Source organism: Antechinus flavipes, chromosome 3 (assembly GCF_016432865.1).
Source record: "Antechinus flavipes isolate AdamAnt ecotype Samford, QLD, Australia chromosome 3, AdamAnt_v2, whole genome shotgun sequence".
In the NCBI taxonomy this organism is placed as follows: domain Eukaryota; kingdom Metazoa; phylum Chordata; class Mammalia; order Dasyuromorphia; family Dasyuridae; genus Antechinus; species Antechinus flavipes.
The window spans coordinates 464,718,141-464,736,614 of NC_067400.1; the positions used below are offsets into that span (position 1 = coordinate 464,718,141).

At 34.6% G+C, this 18,474-nt stretch overlaps 2 protein-coding genes across 2 annotated transcripts; one reads left to right on the forward strand and one right to left on the reverse strand.

Moving 5' to 3' along the window:
• Nucleotides 1-303: 303 nt before the first annotated feature.
• MRPL57 (mitochondrial ribosomal protein L57) lies at nt 304-1,094 on the reverse strand. Its single transcript, XM_051986583.1, has 2 exons — nt 997-1,094; nt 304-868 (listed from the first exon to the last, which is right to left on the reverse strand). Exon 2 carries the CDS (start codon nt 861-863, stop codon nt 555-557), a length of 309 nt encoding a protein of 102 aa, XP_051842543.1. The 5' UTR covers nt 864-868; nt 997-1,094; the 3' UTR covers nt 304-554.
• Nucleotides 1,095-1,190: 96 nt separating this feature from the next.
• Nucleotides 1,191-18,143, forward strand: SKA3 (spindle and kinetochore associated complex subunit 3). The gene is made up of 9 exons (XM_051986584.1): nt 1,191-1,423; nt 2,744-2,805; nt 2,909-3,074; nt 4,102-4,513; nt 10,959-11,065; nt 13,344-13,528; nt 13,894-14,097; nt 15,852-15,982; nt 16,586-18,143. The coding sequence occupies exons 1-8, from the start codon at nt 1,321-1,323 to the stop codon at nt 15,936-15,938; spliced, it is 1,326 nt and encodes a 441-aa protein (XP_051842544.1). The 5' UTR covers nt 1,191-1,320; the 3' UTR covers nt 15,939-15,982; nt 16,586-18,143.
• The last annotated feature ends 331 nt before the right edge of the window (nt 18,144-18,474 follow it).

Below are 18,474 nucleotides of genomic sequence, written 5' to 3' on the forward strand. Positions count from 1 at the left end.
TTTATGTTTAGACCAGGGGTTCATAACCTTGAGGGGGAGGAGCTGTGTCCTTTTTTAGTATTCTGATAACTTCAAGATAATTAGCTTCCTTTGTAAAATACGTATTAAGAAACATTTTGGAGTCCACAATTTTCGACAGATTGCTAAAGAACTCCAAGACCAAAAAAAAAAGGGGGGGGGGTTTTCCTGGCTTATTAAACGATTATTTTAAATTAAATCACACCACCATTCCCCAAATCCGGTAGAAAACGAATGCTAGTTTCCCTTACCCAAAATTATATCCTTCAACACAGAACAACAAGAAGTATTTTGCAGCTTTATTTAATCTTCACTCCATAATATTTCGGCTTCAGCCTTCCAGAGGTTTGGGTGACGACGTAAGAGCCGCCGCCGCCTCCTCCTTTGACCAACTCGAGCCACCGCGGTCAGGGATCCCAAGGCGAGGGTTACCAAGCTCCCTCCGCAGAAGGCCTGAGCGCATGACTCGAGGCTTACGTGGTTGCGGGAGGAAGGCAGCTCCTGGCCTGGAGAGCCCAGGGTAGCGGCAGCGGCTCTCACGACCATTTCTTGGAGACGTTGAGGTGGTTGAGCTGGTCCGCGACCAACCTGTGCGGGGGAAACTTGGACATCTGCGCCAACTTGATGGCCTCAAAGTTCTCTCGCCTGCGGGCGACGGAATGGTTGAATTCCTGCTCCCACGTCATGTACGGCATGCTCAGCCAGTACTCGTTCTCCGCTTCTATCTCCAGTCTGCGGATCATGCCCTGTTTCATTCCCCAAGTCACCTTCCGCGGCCTCCGGTGCTTCCCGAGCCACTGCTTTCCGGGGATCCGGCTGCCGCGCAGGAAAACCGTCAGGAACATGGTGTCTGCGGGGAGGGGATAGAACGGCCTGAGCGCGCGGTGCCCCCTCGAAGAGGCTACCGCGCCGCGCACGCCGCCCTCCCCCCTCTCCGACCGCCGACGGCGCCAATCGCCCGGGTGGGTCCGAAGTTACCTGATCGAAACGCAGCCTTGGACTCCCGCAGAAGACTCCCGCAGTGGACTGCCGCAGTGCTGCAAAAAAAAAAAAAAAAACTGCCGAAAAGCTAAGGCGCTGCCGCGGCCAATCGCTTTCCTTTTCCTTCTCGCGCGAGAGTCCTGGTCTCGCGAGAAGAGAAACGAGAAGAGCCTGTTCTTCCGAACCAATACAGTTTGGGGCGCGGAGGGATTCAAACTCATCGCGGCTTGCTCGAGGAATGGTATTGTGGTACTTGCAACTACTGCTGCTTTCTCCGAGCTGATTACTGGGTGCCGGGCCCGAGCCTCCCCGATTTTGGTCATGGATCCCGTCGGCAAGTTCTGTGGGAAGCTGCGTGATTTGGCCGTGACTCTGGAGAGGGAGACGGCTCACCTACAGCAGGCACTCAATGGAGAAGAGGCTGGTGAGGGACGCGAAGGGCGAGGCGTGTTTCGGGGGTCCCAAGGGTGACCCAAGACGACGGGCGCTCCCCAGCTTGCCTTTTCCCTGAGTTCTGTGAAAGGAGAGCTGGAAGGAGCCTCGGGGAAAGCCGCCAGTCGGTCAGCAAGCATATGTGTGTGTGTGTGTGTGTGTGTGTGTGTGTGTGTGTGTGTATGTGTATAAATATACACATATGGATTATATGTACGCCTTTATGTGATTTTTATATCGTATATATTTGTACATATGTTTATGTGTGTATATATACGTACGTGTGTGTGTGTAGTGCTTACTGTGCTAAATGTTGCGGGTACAATAAAAGATAAAAACAAGATCTCTCCCCTTCGTGGAGCTAAATCTAATGGGTGAGGCGGTAGGTAAATCACTGTCCATACGAAATGCAAGGTGAATAGGTAATTGTAGTACCTTCCATCTGTCGATTATTTTTAGTTTAACTTGTACATAGCTTGTTTGTAAACAATTATTAACAAGTCCTTTTCCAAGTTGGATTGTGATCTCCTCGAAGGTCAGAGCTGTCCACTTCTTGTCCATGTCTCTCTTAAAGAAAGTGGAATTTAAGCTTAGTTGAAGCTAGGAAGCAGAAGGAAGAAGGAAAAGAATTACAGGAATAGGAGGCAGCTATGGCAAAGGCAGAGAGTCAGGAGGTGAAGTGTGCTGTGAGAGCACCAGCAAGAAAGGAACCATTTCTTATGTGTAGGGGAGTAAAGTATGAAAAGACTGAAAAGGTGGGAGTCAGGAGGGGGCCCTTCATAAAGAGCTTTTAAGTCCTTAAAATGCAACTCTTTTCATTTTACTAATGAGGAAAATAACATCCAGAGAAGTTAATGACTTGCCTGGGATTTCATAGAAGTAGAGAAGACACAGGTCTTCTGACTTGAAGACTAATGGTCTTTTCACAGTCTGATGCAGTGGAAAGAATCCTGGATTTGGAACTGGAGGAACTGGATTCAAATCTTGACTTTGTGAGTTATTTACTTCTGTGACTTCAGGCAAGTCACTTGACCCCTCATGGTTTTAGTTTCCTCCCTTATAAAATGAGAGAATTGGTTTAAATGAAACTTCTAGAATTTTTTCTATTTCTAAATGTATAATTTTGTGAAGGTTGTGATGATTAATTGTGAGTAGGTAGAGGGTGGGGAAAGGGTAAGTTGTGTTTTAAAGTGAAAGTGAAGGGAATATTTAAATATTTGTAATCATAGAAGTCTAGGATAATATGCCAGTATCTTAAAATTTCCTTTTCTTCTGACTTCATTATATATTTTTCTTTCCTCACATATCAAAGACTTTGAAGATTCTCCACTGAGAATTTTGCATGACTTGCATTTGGAAGTAAAGACTTTCAAGGTATCACTTGGGTTAATTTGTCTTGTTTCAGTGCTTTGTAACCTTGGTTGTTCTAATGAAATTTCTCACCAAAAATTGGTCATATTTCTTTTCTCTTTAAAAGGATGATATTAATAATCTTCTTGATAAAAGTCATTCAGAGAGGCAAGAAAGAAGCAGTTTTATAAAAAATATCAAATTGCTGATGGAAAAGAATAAAATGGATATCGTGAAAATAAGAGACTTATTCCAGAAATATGGATATAAGCCATGTGACATGGAAGATCCAGGTTTGAATAATTTTTATTTCCTAATTAGTTATTTTAGCATCAGAGTCAGAATGTTAAGAGTTGGAAAGAACTGAAGAGATTATCTCATTTTACCACTGCATATTGTAAATAAAAAAAACTGCAAAGAGCCTGAGTATATGGAACACTATATGATAAAATAGCAAAAACCCAAGACAAAAACTTTCTAGTCTCACTGTGACTTTAAGCATATTACTTTTGATTTCAGTTACCTAGATCCATTAAAATAGGAATCATTAAAACCTGTCACTGTCATAGGATACTGTAGGGACAATAGATGTGGAAATATATTAAGCACTTTTGAAAAAAACTATGAAAAGTCAATTTGTAAAAAGTAATTTGACTTGAAGTCATCCCTTTTTTGGATTTTGACGTAAGCCTCCCTTGCCATTTGTAATTAAACATATTATTTGTTTTCTTTGTGCTCCAATTTTCTCATTTGTGTGTAATAATTTCTCTTTTATGTGACTAGAATGATTAAAAATTCTATAACAGAAGATTTTAAAATATAAATATTTTCATATTGTATTTATTTCAGTTTGGAACTGTGATTTCAATTATGTAGAAAATTCTATCCATGAATGCAAAATGATTTTTGTCTTCAAGATGACTGAGTCAACTACTGATGTGTGTCCCAAAAAATACTTGAGATCCAGATCTCTCTGACTTCGAGTCCAGATCCATATATGTTATATCACATTGCTTCTCATTGTTTATGATAAACCAAAAAGTAGAGCAAAGTTGTAAAATAGATTCCAAGAAAACATAGTTAATAATAATGTATTCAGTCACAGAAAGTAAGAAAGAATGATTAAAACTCTTAACTGTTTTCATCTATCCTTTCTGCAGTAATACATTTTAAAACTGAAATGTGGGGAAGCTGTGGTTCGAAACCAATTAGACTGTCTAATCAGTTCTAACTATCACTTTTTTACTTGGGGCATGTAAGATTTTATATGTTAATATTTGACAGTTGTTATATCTCTTTGATTTTAAATATGTTTTTCAGTGCCAAAGGAGGATATTAATGTTAAACTGGAGGAAGTTAAATGCAAAGACTCTACAAAATCTGAGACAGGAAAGGAAGATACATCTAGTGGTTCTGTTCAAAATAACCATGTTACTCATAGTCCTCCACGTAGTCCACAGCTTTCTGATTTTGGACTGGAAAAGTATATGTTTTCCAGAAATTGGAATATTCATCCACCAGCAATGAATATTCCTAAGAGAGAGCACATAACTACGAATACACCTTTGAAACAAATCTCTCCTAAAGTGTTGAGAACTCCAAAATGCACTTTAAAGATGGATGAGTATGCGGTGGTAACTCCTAAGCTGGAACACTTGGGTATTTCAGAATATACCATGTGTTTAAATAATGATTACACAATAGGGCTTAAAAATGCCCAGGAAAATAAAAGGTAAGAAGATCTGTTAATTAAGTCTTTCTAAGTTGCTGGTTACTGTTGCATTATGTGCTTTTCTCATGTCACTTACTGTCTTTATATTTTTATTTAATGTACTTGTCTAAGGGGAAAATGGGAGAGTTTTTGTTTTGTTTCCCCTCCTTCCCAGAAATTGAGATTTTGATTTTATTTTTGCTGTTTTAATGTCCCTTCAAAAGGATTTACTTCTAAAAACTACTCCAGGTATATGAAAAAAGGTTTCATTAAGTGTATTTTCTTACAGGTTTCATTTAATCTAGAAAGTCCTTCTAGCCTACCTACATAAGATTTGTGGAATCATCATCTGTAATCATAGTCATCAACCACCTCTATTTATAAAACTTTCTATTGCCATATACACCCTACTTTTATAAATGGGAAAGGGAATTGTAATTTTAAGAAATATTCCATAAATTCCCTATTAATCTTTTTAAAAATCAAATCTCAGGTTGTTTCATTAGCTTTAATCTGCCAGTTATTTTCACTCTTAAGATCTTATTTTTCCTCAGAATTGAAAACATGCGGTTCTTCACACTTTATATCTACATCTTTCTAAAGACGTAATCTTTTATAGATCTATGCAGTTCTACCAAACCACTCAAAAATGTCTAATACTGGTCTTAACTCTTGTCTGGAAGGGTGAACAGTTCACAGTTATGTCAAAGTGATCAGGCAAGCAAAGAAGGGACAAATGTCAGTGAAGTTCCATTTAATGGAAAACAATTTACTTCACAGCAAAGAAGTCCAAAGTTTGTCTGTGTAACATAGCTGCCCTTGTAAAAGACCTATTACATGACATAAATAGAATTGGGCCATTTCTAGGAAATTCATACTGCTAAGTGAATCATCTAATAGCTTCTGAGCTATAAATTACAGTTTGTAACATTTTAATTTCTATTTGGGACAATAAAAGATCATTCTTCCAAGCAGTTGCTAAGTATCAAATTGAAAGAATAAAAAGGTAACTTCAGGAAGGTTGTTCAGTGATAAAACTTACTGGAAAAAACCTCCATGTCTAGTAGAAAAAATAGTAGATTTTGAGTAAAGATTTGAACTTAAATCTGAATTCTATTTCCTAGGAACTTCTTAACTAGGGGTAGGATTAGATCATCACTAAGGTTCTGTCTCGTTCTGAATGCTCTGGTCTGCAGAAGCTATAGTGGAGAAAGAAATAGAATGAAGAAATTAAAGGAAAAAGGTAGAGGGAGGCGAGGATGAAAAAAGTTGATGATTTTCTGTTTCCAGTAAAGATTACAGATCCAGCATCTTTAGCAGGATATTAAGTTGGCACTTTAAACTCAAGATAGATCCAATTAGACTTATTTTCCCTCATAATAGCTTTTTGTGTGGCATTGTTTTCTGTCATGTTATCATTTTTCTTATTTCTCATATAATTTGTCATGTTCAGAATTTAATTTTTTTTTGACATAGTCCTCCCATCAACTGTCAGAATTTTCCAAATATCTGTCCTTGACTTGATTTTCTCTTTCTTACTCATTTGGTGAGTTAAGAAGAACCCATGGGTTTAAGTTATCTTTATGCAGATGACTCCTGAATATCAATCCAAGTCTGTTTCTTGAACTCCGGTCCCATGTAGGTATCTCAACATGTCCGAGGCAGAACTGGTATTCCCCCAAAACCCATCTCTCCTCCAAACTTCCCTATATTTTTGAGGGCACAACTATTTTTCCAATCATCAAGATTTGCAAACTGGGAGTCATCTACAACTCTTGCCTTTCCCACATTTCCCGTTTATTTGCCAAGTCTCATTGGTGTTTAACTCCACAAGTCTCTTCCCTCTCTCCATCTATTGAATTCTTTTTTTATTCTTTAAGTAAAATCCAACCCAAATGTCATCTGTTCCAGGCAGTCTTTCTTGAGTCTTCATCAGAAATGACATATTCCTTCTTCCCTTCAGACCTCACATAGAATTTTATCTGTACCTCTATGTTTAAATTGAATTACTCTTTCAATTTTAGAAATAATGTGTTTAAATTTAAGAAGCAAAGAAGTTTCTTGTGATCATAAAACTATGAGATGACAAGAACCCAGGATTTCTGACTTCAAGTTGACACTCTTTTCTCTTCCTTTGATCTCATTTCTTCATCTTTAAAATGAGGGAATACTATGAATATTGAATGCCAATCAGTATTAATGTTTCTCTAGTTATACTGTACGTGTGTAGTCAGGAGATGTCAAATTTAAGAATCCAATTTGGGTGAAATATAGAGATCATATAAAGAAGAATGGGAAAGTAAGTTGTTGTCAGGTTGTAGAAAACCAGGCCAGCAACTTTAAATTTTGTTCTAAAGGTAATCAGGAATTATTGTATGTTTTTCAGTAGAATTGGAGTACTGACACAATGAGGGAATGCCTTGGGAAAATCATTGGCAACTTTCTGAAATATGGATTAGAGAAGAGATACCAAAAGCAGAAGGCTTTTACAATAATTTAGGCAAGAATAGAAGATGCTCTGAACTAGAGTGTTTGCATGAAGAATTGAAAGGAGATGGATGTAAGGGATATTTTGGAGATGGAATTTATAGGATTTGCCATTTGAATGAAGGAAAAGGAAGAAGCAAAGATGAGACACAGGTTACAGTTTCTGGGTTACTGGGAATCAGTCCCTAAAACATAAGTAGACACGTTTTGAGTGGGAGGAGAGAAATAAGTTTAGTTTTGGACATTGCATTTGAAGTCCTGGGAAACATCAGCAGATGATATCCAGACAATAGAACTTAAGCTCTAAAAGGGAGTTAAGAATAGAGTGATACCAGGGGTACTATTCATGTAACAATGGTGATCGAAACCATAGGAATAAATGAGAAAACCAAGGTGGAGAAGAGAGAACAAGAAGGCCAAACACAACCTTAGGGGGGGACCTTAGTATATAAGGTATGGCAATAGGATAAGATGCTAGTAATGGAGGTTGAGTCGACAAGCATTTCTTAAAGTTCTCCTGTGCTAATTAGGAATCATGTAAAAGCATACATAGTCCTTTGCCTTTGCAGTCAGAGGAAAGAAAAAGGATTCATGTAATAAACTTACAAAATTAGGGAAAAGAAAGAGAAAGATTAAAGATACATGCTAGAAAAGGAATAACTGATAAAGCAAGATCAAATAAGAGACACAGATAAGTGATTTAAATTTGTCAAATAGGAGCCACTTCTTTGCAATAAAAATAATGAAAGGTTTAGATAGAAGCTTGATGTCAAATGGTCCCCATTTTCTCAATATTGTAGGAATGTGTTAAAAGTAAGAGAAGGGTATATATGGTGGTTTATAGAAGACAAAGTTGAAAAAGCTATTGTAGAAAATGTGATAGAAAATCACCAAGGGTTGAATAAGATGATTTTATGCAATAGTATAAATCCATTTGAGTTAGGTAGCATAAATTTGTGGACCCAGTCACCACCCCTTCCTTCCATGTTGTTCTCCCCTTAACAGTGCATTCTCTTTGTATCTTTTTTTTTTTTTTTTTAACTTTTTATTGACAGAACCCATGCCAGGGTAATTTTTTACAGCATTATCCCTTGCATTCACTTCTGTTCCGATTTTTCCCCTCCCCCAGATGGCAAGCAGTCCTTTACATGTTGAATAGGTTACAGTATATCCTAGATACGATATATGTGTGCAGAACCGAACAGTTTTCTTGTTGTATAGGGAGAATTGGATTCAGAAGGTATAAATAACCTGGCAAGAAAAACAAAAATGCAAGCAGTTTATATTCATTTCCCAGTGTTCTTTCTTTGAGTGTAACTGCTTCTGTCCATCCTTGATCAATTGAAACTGAATTAGCTCTCTTTATCGAAGAGACCCACTTCCATCAGAATACATCCTCAAACAGTATCGTTGTTGAGTTATATAATGATCTCCTGGTTCTGCTCATTTCACTTAGCATCAGTTCATGTAAGTCTCTCCAAGCCTCTCTGCATTCATCCTGCTAGTCATTTCTTACAGAGCAATAATATTCCATAACATTCATATACCACAATTTACTCAACCATTCTCCAATTGATGGGCATCCATTCATTTTCCAGTTTCTAGCCACTACAAACAGGGCTGCCACAAACATTTTGTCACATACAGGTCCCTATCCCTTCTTTAGTATCTCTTTGGGGCATAAGCCCAGTAGTAACACTGCTGGATCAAAGGGTATGAACAGTTTGATAATTTTTTGAGCATAGTTCCAAATTGCTCTCCAGAATGGCTGGATATGTTCACAATTCCACCAACAATGTATCAGTGTCCCTGTTTTCCCACATCCCCTTCAACATTCTGCATTGTCTTTCCCTGTCATTCTAGCCAATCTGACAGGTGTGTAGTGGTATCTCAGAGTTGTCTTAATTTGCATCTCTGATTAATAATGATTTGGAGCATTTTTTCATATGGCTATAAATAGTTTTAATTTCTTCACCTGAGAATTGTCTGTTCATATCCTTTGACTATTTATCAATTGGAGAATGGCTTGATTTCTTATAAATTAGAGTCAGTTCTCTATATATTTTGGGAATGAGGCCTTTATCAGAACTTTTGACTGTAAAAATGTTTTCCCAGTTTATTGTTTCCCTTCTAATCTTGTCTGCATTAGTTTTGTTTGTACAAAAACTTTTCAATTTGATATAATCAAAATTTTCTATGTTGTGGTCAATAGTGATCTCTAGTTCTTCTTTGGTCATAAATTCCTCCCTCTTCCACAGGTCTAAGAGGTAAACTATCCTATGCTCTTCCAATTTATTTATAAATCTCATTCTTTATGCCTAGGTCATGAACCCATTTTGACCTTTTCTTGGTGTACGGTGTTAAGTGTGGGTCAATGCCTAGTTTCTGCCATACTAATTTCTAATTTTCCCAGCAATTTTTGTCAAATACTGTGTTCTTATCCCAAAAACTGGGGTCTTTGGGTTTGTCAAACAACAATGCATCTCATGCTACAGTTACTACATGCTACAAACTGCAGATGAATCAGTTAATTGTAATCAAGGAAAAGAATTCAAGGGCACTAAAAGAAATGTTAAAATGGCTGATCATCGTGTCATAACTTGAGTAGGAAAACCAGAACAGGATTTATAATCAAAACTAGGAAATAGGGAGAAACTGAAGAACCTTCCAGAGTACAGAATAGATATTTTTAGAGGAGAAAAGGAAATGGGTGACATATTTAATGTATAAAATACAGAAGATAAATAATTTGAATAATATATCCAAAAATTTATTCACTGTGATAAAGTTCTATAAAGTTTGTACCAGGGACACAGTGTTCTCTATTGGGAAGAACAACATAATTATATGTATTTAAAAGCTATTGCATGAGTACATCAGTGGATATGAGGGGGAGAAAAAAACATTGTACAACATTCATTTATGCTGCAATCCTCCCAAAAATGGGTATACAAAAAAGGCCAGTTTTTAATTAAAAGTTTACCTCTAAAGCCAAAAGGTAGCATTATTTGTAATAATACATACTAGAAATTCACAGGACATAGATATTAAACTAGGATGCTCTCTTTTCTTCCTATTGATGTAGTTCAAATGTTAACTATAGCAATAAGATAAGAAATTAAAATTAGCAAAGAGAGGACAATTTCCCTTTTGGTAGATGACATGGTTGTTTATTTTGAAATCCCCAGAAATCAGTAAAATAATTAGAAAATAACATCAAAAAAAAACTGGGAAGGTAGAAAAAGAATTTGAATCAACATTGCTATGAAGTAATAACAATCAAAAAGAAATAACAAGAAGTGTAATTCCATTCAGAATATCTGGGAGTCAAATCTACCAAAACAGATTGAAGATATAAATACAATTACAACTCACTTGGAAGAAATAAAGAATGAATTAGAATAAAATTTCTCCAATTGTTTGGAGAATAGATAGATAGAATCATATGATCCTGGTCAAAAAAATAGAAAAGTAGATTAGTGTAATAATTTTCCACGAGTTTCTGATTTTTTTAATTAATAATTCAGTCTTTCATGAAACTTTAGTGTATTACCTACTTGAGGAGGAACTGTAAAAAGTTAAAAAAAAAAAAAAAAAGGTTCAGCCCAGCAATTTAACTGGATTGTTTGGTTTTAGTATAAACAGTAAAAAAAATTGAAAGGATAGATTTTTTTTTTTAAAACAGTGATGGACAAGAAAAGCATTGGCAGAAGATGAAATAGATTTGATTAAATCAAATTGGTTGGAAAGATTTTGCAATAATCAGTTCAGCTAGGGTAGTAAGAAAAGATCTCAATTGAAAAAAACCTTTCATTAAATATCATATATGGGTGGGAAGGGAGAAATAAGAATGTATTAGTGATATAAAAGGACAATGAAAAGTAACTTAACTTTTAGGCAATTAAGGTATAAAATTTCTATGATAGTCTGGTTAAATTTGATTACTAAAAAATCATAAACTTTTTCCCTCTTCTCTTAGTTTATCTAAGAATAATACTAATGAAATAAATGTAGAAGCAAAATTAGGGAGCAACAACATCCTAATCCCTCCTTGTTCCACCATACACGATCAGCTAAAAGAAAATTGTAAGTATAAACTTGAATCAAATTTCTTTTTATCTGTTACCTTTGCAAAATATTTTTGAAAGGCAATCTATCATGGTGTATACAACACTGGACTTGGGGTCAGCAAGTACTAGATTTTAATCTTTCAGATATATACTAGCAAGTAAGTAATTATGTCACCCTAGTTGGGATTTAACCTCTTTATTTGCATTGTTATCTAATCAATATTGTTGGGGTATTTTCCATAGTTCTGCTACCTTATAGGTTTCATAAACTATGTCCCTTAAGGAGGGCTTAGGAAAAAGGTCCTTTGTGCACCTTAATAATTACCTCTCCAGCTCTTAGTAATAATATACACCTCCTTTTAAGGAAAAGTTCAAAGATAATAAATGCTTAAAAATTAGCATACAGTCTGAGAAATAACAGGAGTTTAAAAAAAAAACACAAGATGACTAAATTTACAAGCTTACAACAATCTTAATGAATCTGGGTTATGCGTAGCCTCATTTTTACTTGTTTCTTTTTTCTTTTCTGATTGATCCTTTTCTACCAGATCTTAAGTTTTTTTTTTCCTGTTGCTATTCTTTGTTAGCTGAAAAGGTGACTGGTATATCAGCTTTCCTGTAACTTTCCCTAGCCCTCACTCTAGGTGGAATGGTTATCACCTTTCTTCTATAATTTATGAATTCCCGTTTGTGAACTTATGATATGTGCCTCCCTCACCTTAGATTTGCCATAGACATACAGAAATCTCTCCCTTTCTTTCTCAGAAAAAAAGAAAAAGCTTTTTTTTTCCTTTGACCTATCACTTAGTTTTACTTTCTTCATTCATCTTTCTTTTAGAAATCTTTGTGTTCTAGCCTTAGATAATTTCTTATAAAGACAGTCACATTAACAGAATATTCTTCTCACCTGTGGTCAGGACCAGAAGGGAACAACAGTTTGCAGTTCTCTTTCTTCCTAATTAGTTGTGGCTATCATTTTGTAGGCTTTTCTGATGAGACCAGGGAACTGTCTGCATCTATTTCTGGGTTTTAATTGTACATAAAAAGCTGGGATTATTTTCCCCTAAATCGACCCTTTCCCTGCCTTTCTACCCCTCCAAAGAGAGTCTTACCAGATTTTTTCATAGTTTGTTTCTATAGACACAGTATTTTCATTGCCCTTAAGAGCTTAAGTTATCTATGTAATAGGAGACATCATTTTCCATTGGCCCTTATTCTTTATCCTTTTTTATTGCAATAAAAAAATCAAGTCTTACTATCAGTCTCTAGGGATTTTACTATAGTAAAAGCCTTAATGTCCTCTTTTAATTAAATGAAATAAATTTGTGGCTTCATATAACTTACATAAAAAGTTGACCATTGAGCATCATTAGATCCTTAATTAGGAATATAACAGTATATAACAATTTTTGGATTCAGTGTATATCATTTTGACTTATGACACTAGTAGGAAAATTTTGTCTTATAATACTAGCATACCACTTAACACTTGATTATGTTTTTATTGCTCTTCAATTCAAAATAGTTCTTGATCTTTTTTTTAAAAATGAGAGCAAGACAGTCTGTGGTTTCATTATTATAGGGAAAGCCCATTGTGGAAATTGTATACCAACAAAGATCAAAAACGTTCATAGTTTATAGTATTAGGTGGGTAGTTGCCAGAAGTACTGAGATATTCAAATGATTAGTCTGATAACAGAGCATGATATATGTGAGAGACAGGACTTCTGAATCTAAGGCCACAGCCCTATATTACAGCACATGGAGTTTCTCAGAATACCTACTCTGTATAAAATACTGTGGGAGATATAAAGAAGTATAAAAAAAATTTTGATTTGTTCTAGTCTTCTCTAATTCATTCATGAACTCCTTTAAAAAGATTTATTTCTCTTATACATAAAAGTGTGTTTTAAGTAGTTGATTTAAAAAATTGTCTGATTTATAAAAGAATCCTTCATCCTAGTTATCCCAACTATAAATACTTACTTAAATTTTACTCTGCAGAGCTTCATTGCCCAAAAGAATCCAGTGAAAAAAAGAAAAATCTGAAGATATATTGAAGGGAAAGGAAATGACTGAGTTAATAAGCAAGGATATGAAGGAATTAGGAAGTCATTTATTAAAAATACCTTCAGGATTTGTTTTATTTGAAAGGGGAGGGTAGTTTCCAAAAATAAGGGAAGAAGGGATTAAAAATCAATGTTTAAAATGTATTTCCAAATTAATTATGCTAGTATGTCAAAAGTTAAAATTTTTATAATTTACTTTCCATGTTATGTATGTGTCTATCTTAGGTGCTAATCATGTCAATTCCTCTTTGGAACCTGAATTCTTCACTCCTGGCTTGAAAATACCTTATAGAAACAGTAATCCAATTTTAAATGTCCCTAAACCTAAAGATCTTGGTCTCTCCACTAATTACAAAGAAAGACTAATTTACCCAGACTTTAAAATGGATGGGTTAAAAGAAGAAGCAAAGGTGAGTTAATAAATTAGAAAAAAAGTACACTGATATGTAATCTGATGAGGAAACATGCCATATTTACTAATAATGATTAATATGAATTATGTATGCTTTCCACTCCTGAACTGCCTTGCTATTTAGGATTTATTTGGATTCATTATCTTTACATTATTTGCATGTTATTATATACACTATATACTTAGTTGTATATGTATATGCACATGTACACACATATAAACACTTATGTATTTATATCCCTAGTGCCTAGCACAATGCCTGTTACACAGTAGATGCTTAATAAATTATTGTTGATTGATTTAATTCTGCTTGCTAAATAAATTTTACTATCATATAAAGTATTACTCACTTTTATACAACAGGGGATAACAATTCCACCAACATCAGGCTCAAATATTTTGCAAAGCAATTTGGATTTGGACGATTGTACTTCATTGGTTTCACAGTCTGCCCAGTACTTTGAACATCATGAAGATCTCTCTCTTCCTAAGATTTCTGTCAGTGAAAACCTGTTAAAAACACCTCCACCTCCAGAAGTAACTACAATTCCGGATGATATTTTCCAGGTTATTTTTTTTCTTAATTAAAAGTATTATGTTTGATATTTCTGTTTTGTTCAAACTTTTAACCATTCACCATATAATGTGAATATCATTTTTGTAGAATCCTATTCCCATTTCCACTACTATTCCACTTTTTTCATTCTTATTTATCACCCTTATTTTCCTCTATATCAACCCATTCTTCTTTTTCATTTCCACCTCAGCAGGAACATTTTACTTCCTCAAACTACATTTCTCCAAGTAGTCTGCATTCATTGTTTCTTCTTCTTCATTATCCAGTCACTCCTTCATTTTCTACAGTCTTCCTTACAATGTAAATTTAAGCTTCTTTGAAATTGTTTGCAATTCTGCCTTTACTAGTTTGTTGGAATTTACTTTCTCAAAAGAATTTTTTTTTAAAGCAAAAAGTACTCTTTCATAAGTACCTTTTTTCCATCTTCTCCCTGCCCTCTCAGTAGCAATGCTATTAAATAAACTTTCCTCTTTGGTTTCTGTGACATTGTATTTTTTTTTTTTTTTTTGGCTCTTCTGCCTAACATTTCCCATCCAGCTACATTCTCATACCCAGGGCAGCTGTCTCTTCATTTTCCACCTAGTATCACTAACAGATTTCTCCATTATGCCCTTGTGCCAGATAATCCTTGTTCTTCTCCTTTCTTTCCTGCTTCTATTTTGTATATTTTTTTTCCTCATTAGATAATAAACTCCTTGAGAACAGGAACTTATTTGCCTTTCTTTGTATCCCCAATGTTCAGCAAGGACTAACACAACTGTCTGCTTTCCCATCTCCTGATCCTTGAATACAGACATTCTCCAAAACTTGCTTTTGGTCCTCTTCTATTTACTCTACTCTTTCTTGACAAGCATATCCACTCACTACTTGAATAATTTTGAGTTCCATCTCTCCATTTCTACAACTTTTTGGTAGAAACCTCTGATTATTACTTGACATTTATAATGTCCAAAAACAGATTCATAGTTTTATCCAAAATTTTATTCTTCCTTAATTCTGTTACTTGTAGAATTAATCTTTCTAGTTGCCATGGCATATTCTTTTACCCTTTGCTTTCCATTCTACACATTCAGCCAGTTACCAATTCAGGAGGCTTTTATCAAATAATTTATAAATAATTTAAGTTGTTATCAAATATTTTATATTTGATAACTGCTATTGTACTAGACACTGAAGATATAACGAAAGAAGACATTCCTTGCCCTGTAGAAGCTTACAGTCTAATAAGGGATGTAAGACACATACAAGTAACTGATACATTTAAACATGGTAAGTGCATAGGATACTCATAAATTGATGTGCAAGTTCTGAAAAGAAAGAGATTACTTTCCAGATAGGATATTATTCTAGGTTTCATAGTGCCTTGCCTTCTATTTGGGGGTAGCTCTAATATTTAGAAACAATTTTTTTAAACCAAGCTGAAATTTTCTTCACTGTAACTGCTATCCAAAATGGATAGCTACATACGATTTTTCAGTGATACATACAATTACAGGTCTTGCCTCACCCTTGCCTCCAGCTTCCACATAAAATTTTTCTTTTCTACATCTTATTGTTAATTTTTCTAAAGGGCATAAAACAACTTTACATATACTGTAAACAAAATTTACATATACATCTTTTTGTACATAGACATATACACACATTAGACAGAATGTTGATGCTTTTCTAAATGTTTTTAATCGTCCTCCAAATGTACTTTTTTCAGGTAACATGCAAAAATGTTTTATTTTTCAAATTTTAGCTGTTATCAAGGTATGATTCAAAGTTAGCCACTCCTGAACCATTCAAACAAGAGCCCAGTAAAGCACTTTTCCCTGAATTTAAATGAAAAGCTACTCAAGAGGAATACAACACAATAAAGTACTAATAAGAGTAAGTAATTTTATTGTATTCTAAAGAAATTACTGTCTTGTTTGGAAAGTTTGTTTAAAGTTTGCTTTTTGTTTACCATTGATAATTTGTGATAATTATTCTTTTTTACTCACATTCTTTTAACAAATTAATGAAATGAATTGGCACTAAAAAAACACAAAAAATGGGAAGATCAATTGTGCCAAACATAACATATTTAAAGGCGTTCCATGAAGGAGACAAAATAATTTTTAAGACACTTGAGAGATAGATTCTCAAGGAACTTGAAAGAAAAGGGGTATTTTGCAAAAGTATCATAGACCTATTGCAACTTCCCCAAAAGAAGTTATCAATAATTTAATCCGTATACCTGCTTTCTCATTTCATCAAAATCTTCAGGGAAATATACTTATGTTTATATTAAATTTATTTATTATATTTTCATAAATCATATTTGCTTTATATAATATATATAATAAAAGGCATTTACATTTATATATTAAGGGCATAATTAATGAAGATAGGAGAGAATTGACAGACTTTGCAAATAAATTACCTTTTTTACAATTTAATTAAAGGTGTTGAATATACAACTTACTGTTCTTTTTTTATTTGTTAAAAAAGGGGAAAATTTTTGCTTTGGTGGAGCAAAGTACTATCTTAAAGACACTTCTGTTTACAAGTCAAAAGCTATATAATGGATGATCTTCCCCATAAGCCAAATGGAAGAAGGAATCTCTATCAATGAAGTCTTCCAGATGTTTCTGTTTCCAAAAGTCATCAAACGAGATCTCTGATTCTAATTATGAATATAAAAGAGGAAGGATATATGTTTACCAACAATGTTTGCCACTGTTGTGGATGATATTCAGCCTGTAGGCCAAATGGAAGAAGGATTCTCTATGGATGGTGAGGTCCTCCAGTTGTTCTTGTTTTCGTATGACATTGGGTTGGTCATAAAAGAGTTCTTCTTGCCTATCCAAGTAGGAAAAAGACAAATGGATAAAGAATACCTATTTTCCAGACTATGAATGAACAGCACATATAGCTAGTTTATTAGTATGTAAGATCTTGGACAGAATTGTACATAGATAATGAATTGCGACTAGATCTAAAAGAGGAAAAAAATTATTAGATTACTTTAGGAAAATTCTGTACTGCTAATTTTAATGATCTCAAGATTTTTCCTCAAAAGTCCATCTTTTTCAACATAAGCATTTTACCATTGATGCTATATAGTTGCTAGCAGTCCTGGAAGATTTAAAGTTGTCAAACAACCAAAAGGCAGTAGAAGTACAATCTGAAGTTTATAAAGTACTTTTTAAAATCTTCCCATTTGATCCCTAAAGTAATTCTGTGAGGTAGATTCTGCTACTGTGCCTGGTTTACAAAAGAAGAACCTGAGGCTCATGAAAGGTAGAGTAAATCATTTGGGCTCAGGTAGTAAGCATTCAGGTAGGATTTAACCTAAGTCTGATTATTGGTCCAGCATTCTATCCTCTTTGCCACCGTACCTCTCTAATGAAGAATTAAACAAAAAAAATAGTATAAAGGGGCCAGTTCCATTAAATAGAAAAGGAACTGAGCTGATCATGAAACAAGAGATAAGAAGACTTCTCTGCCCATTGGTATCTATATGTCTAGTGACAGATAAATAGAAAGATTGAATTTTTTTAAGTGCTTACTATGTACCATAAACTATGTTAAGCATTTGGTATACAAAACAAGAGGAAAACAAAATATAACTGGAAGCCTAGAAGATATGGGCCAGAGATAGATTGTGATAAGGAAGTTATACATGGGGAGAATGTGGGAGATGGTAGCAATAGGGGAAGAGATTCAGACAAAGATTTTTCCTACCTATAACCTTTGTAGTATGTCAAAATATCCCAGAAGCACAACAAAAGAAAAAAGACACTGAAATTTGATTCTATGTACTTTCATTAGGATCATACAATAATTCAAGCTGTGTCATCAACCAGTTGTCAACATATAATTGATTCCCCATTAAAATTTATGTGGAATAAATCCTATTTTCCTGTTGGTGATAGACCTTGTGTATATGTATATAAATTCATAAGAATACTGTGAGGAAGCATATGACTGTCTTACTTTAAAATTCCATTTTTTCATTCAACCTTGTACTCAATTTTATATGGACAATAAAAATGTTGAATCTGCAGCACTTGTGTATTTCCTTTACAATTTGTAAGTATGAAGTCTGTCGATAAGCGAGATCCAAGAATGAATTCTTTTAAGATTCTTTTATTGATAATATTTATATACTGTTTCTAGGAGGATTCTGTCTATCTTTAATACATACATAAAACTATAAAGAGCTTTTGATAGGAACAATATTTAAGCATTTTTAATCAGTCTCTAAATTTACAAAGGTGGTCTTGATGGGGCAAATAGGGATGGCTCATTAAACTAAGATGGAAAAGTTTGGAGCAAATCAATCTTTACCAATCTCCCAATGTCATGGTGAAAATGAACAAGATAAGGGAGCAAAT

Bases quoted from the DNA above. Each gene is read 5' to 3' on its own strand.
- MRPL57 (XM_051986583.1), bottom strand. From the start codon at position 863: ATGTTCCTGACGGTTTTCCTGCGCGGCAGCCGGATCCCCGGAAAGCAG.
- SKA3 (XM_051986584.1), top strand. From the start codon at position 1,321: ATGGATCCCGTCGGCAAGTTCTGTGGGAAGCTGCGTGATTTGGCCGTG. The intron at 2,806-2,908 runs GTATCACTTGGG...TCTCTTTAAAAG, and splicing joins TGGAAGTAAAGACTTTCAAG to GATGATATTAATAATCTTCT. The intron at 11,066-13,343 runs GTAAGTATAAAC...TGTCTATCTTAG, and splicing joins CGATCAGCTAAAAGAAAATT to GTGCTAATCATGTCAATTCC.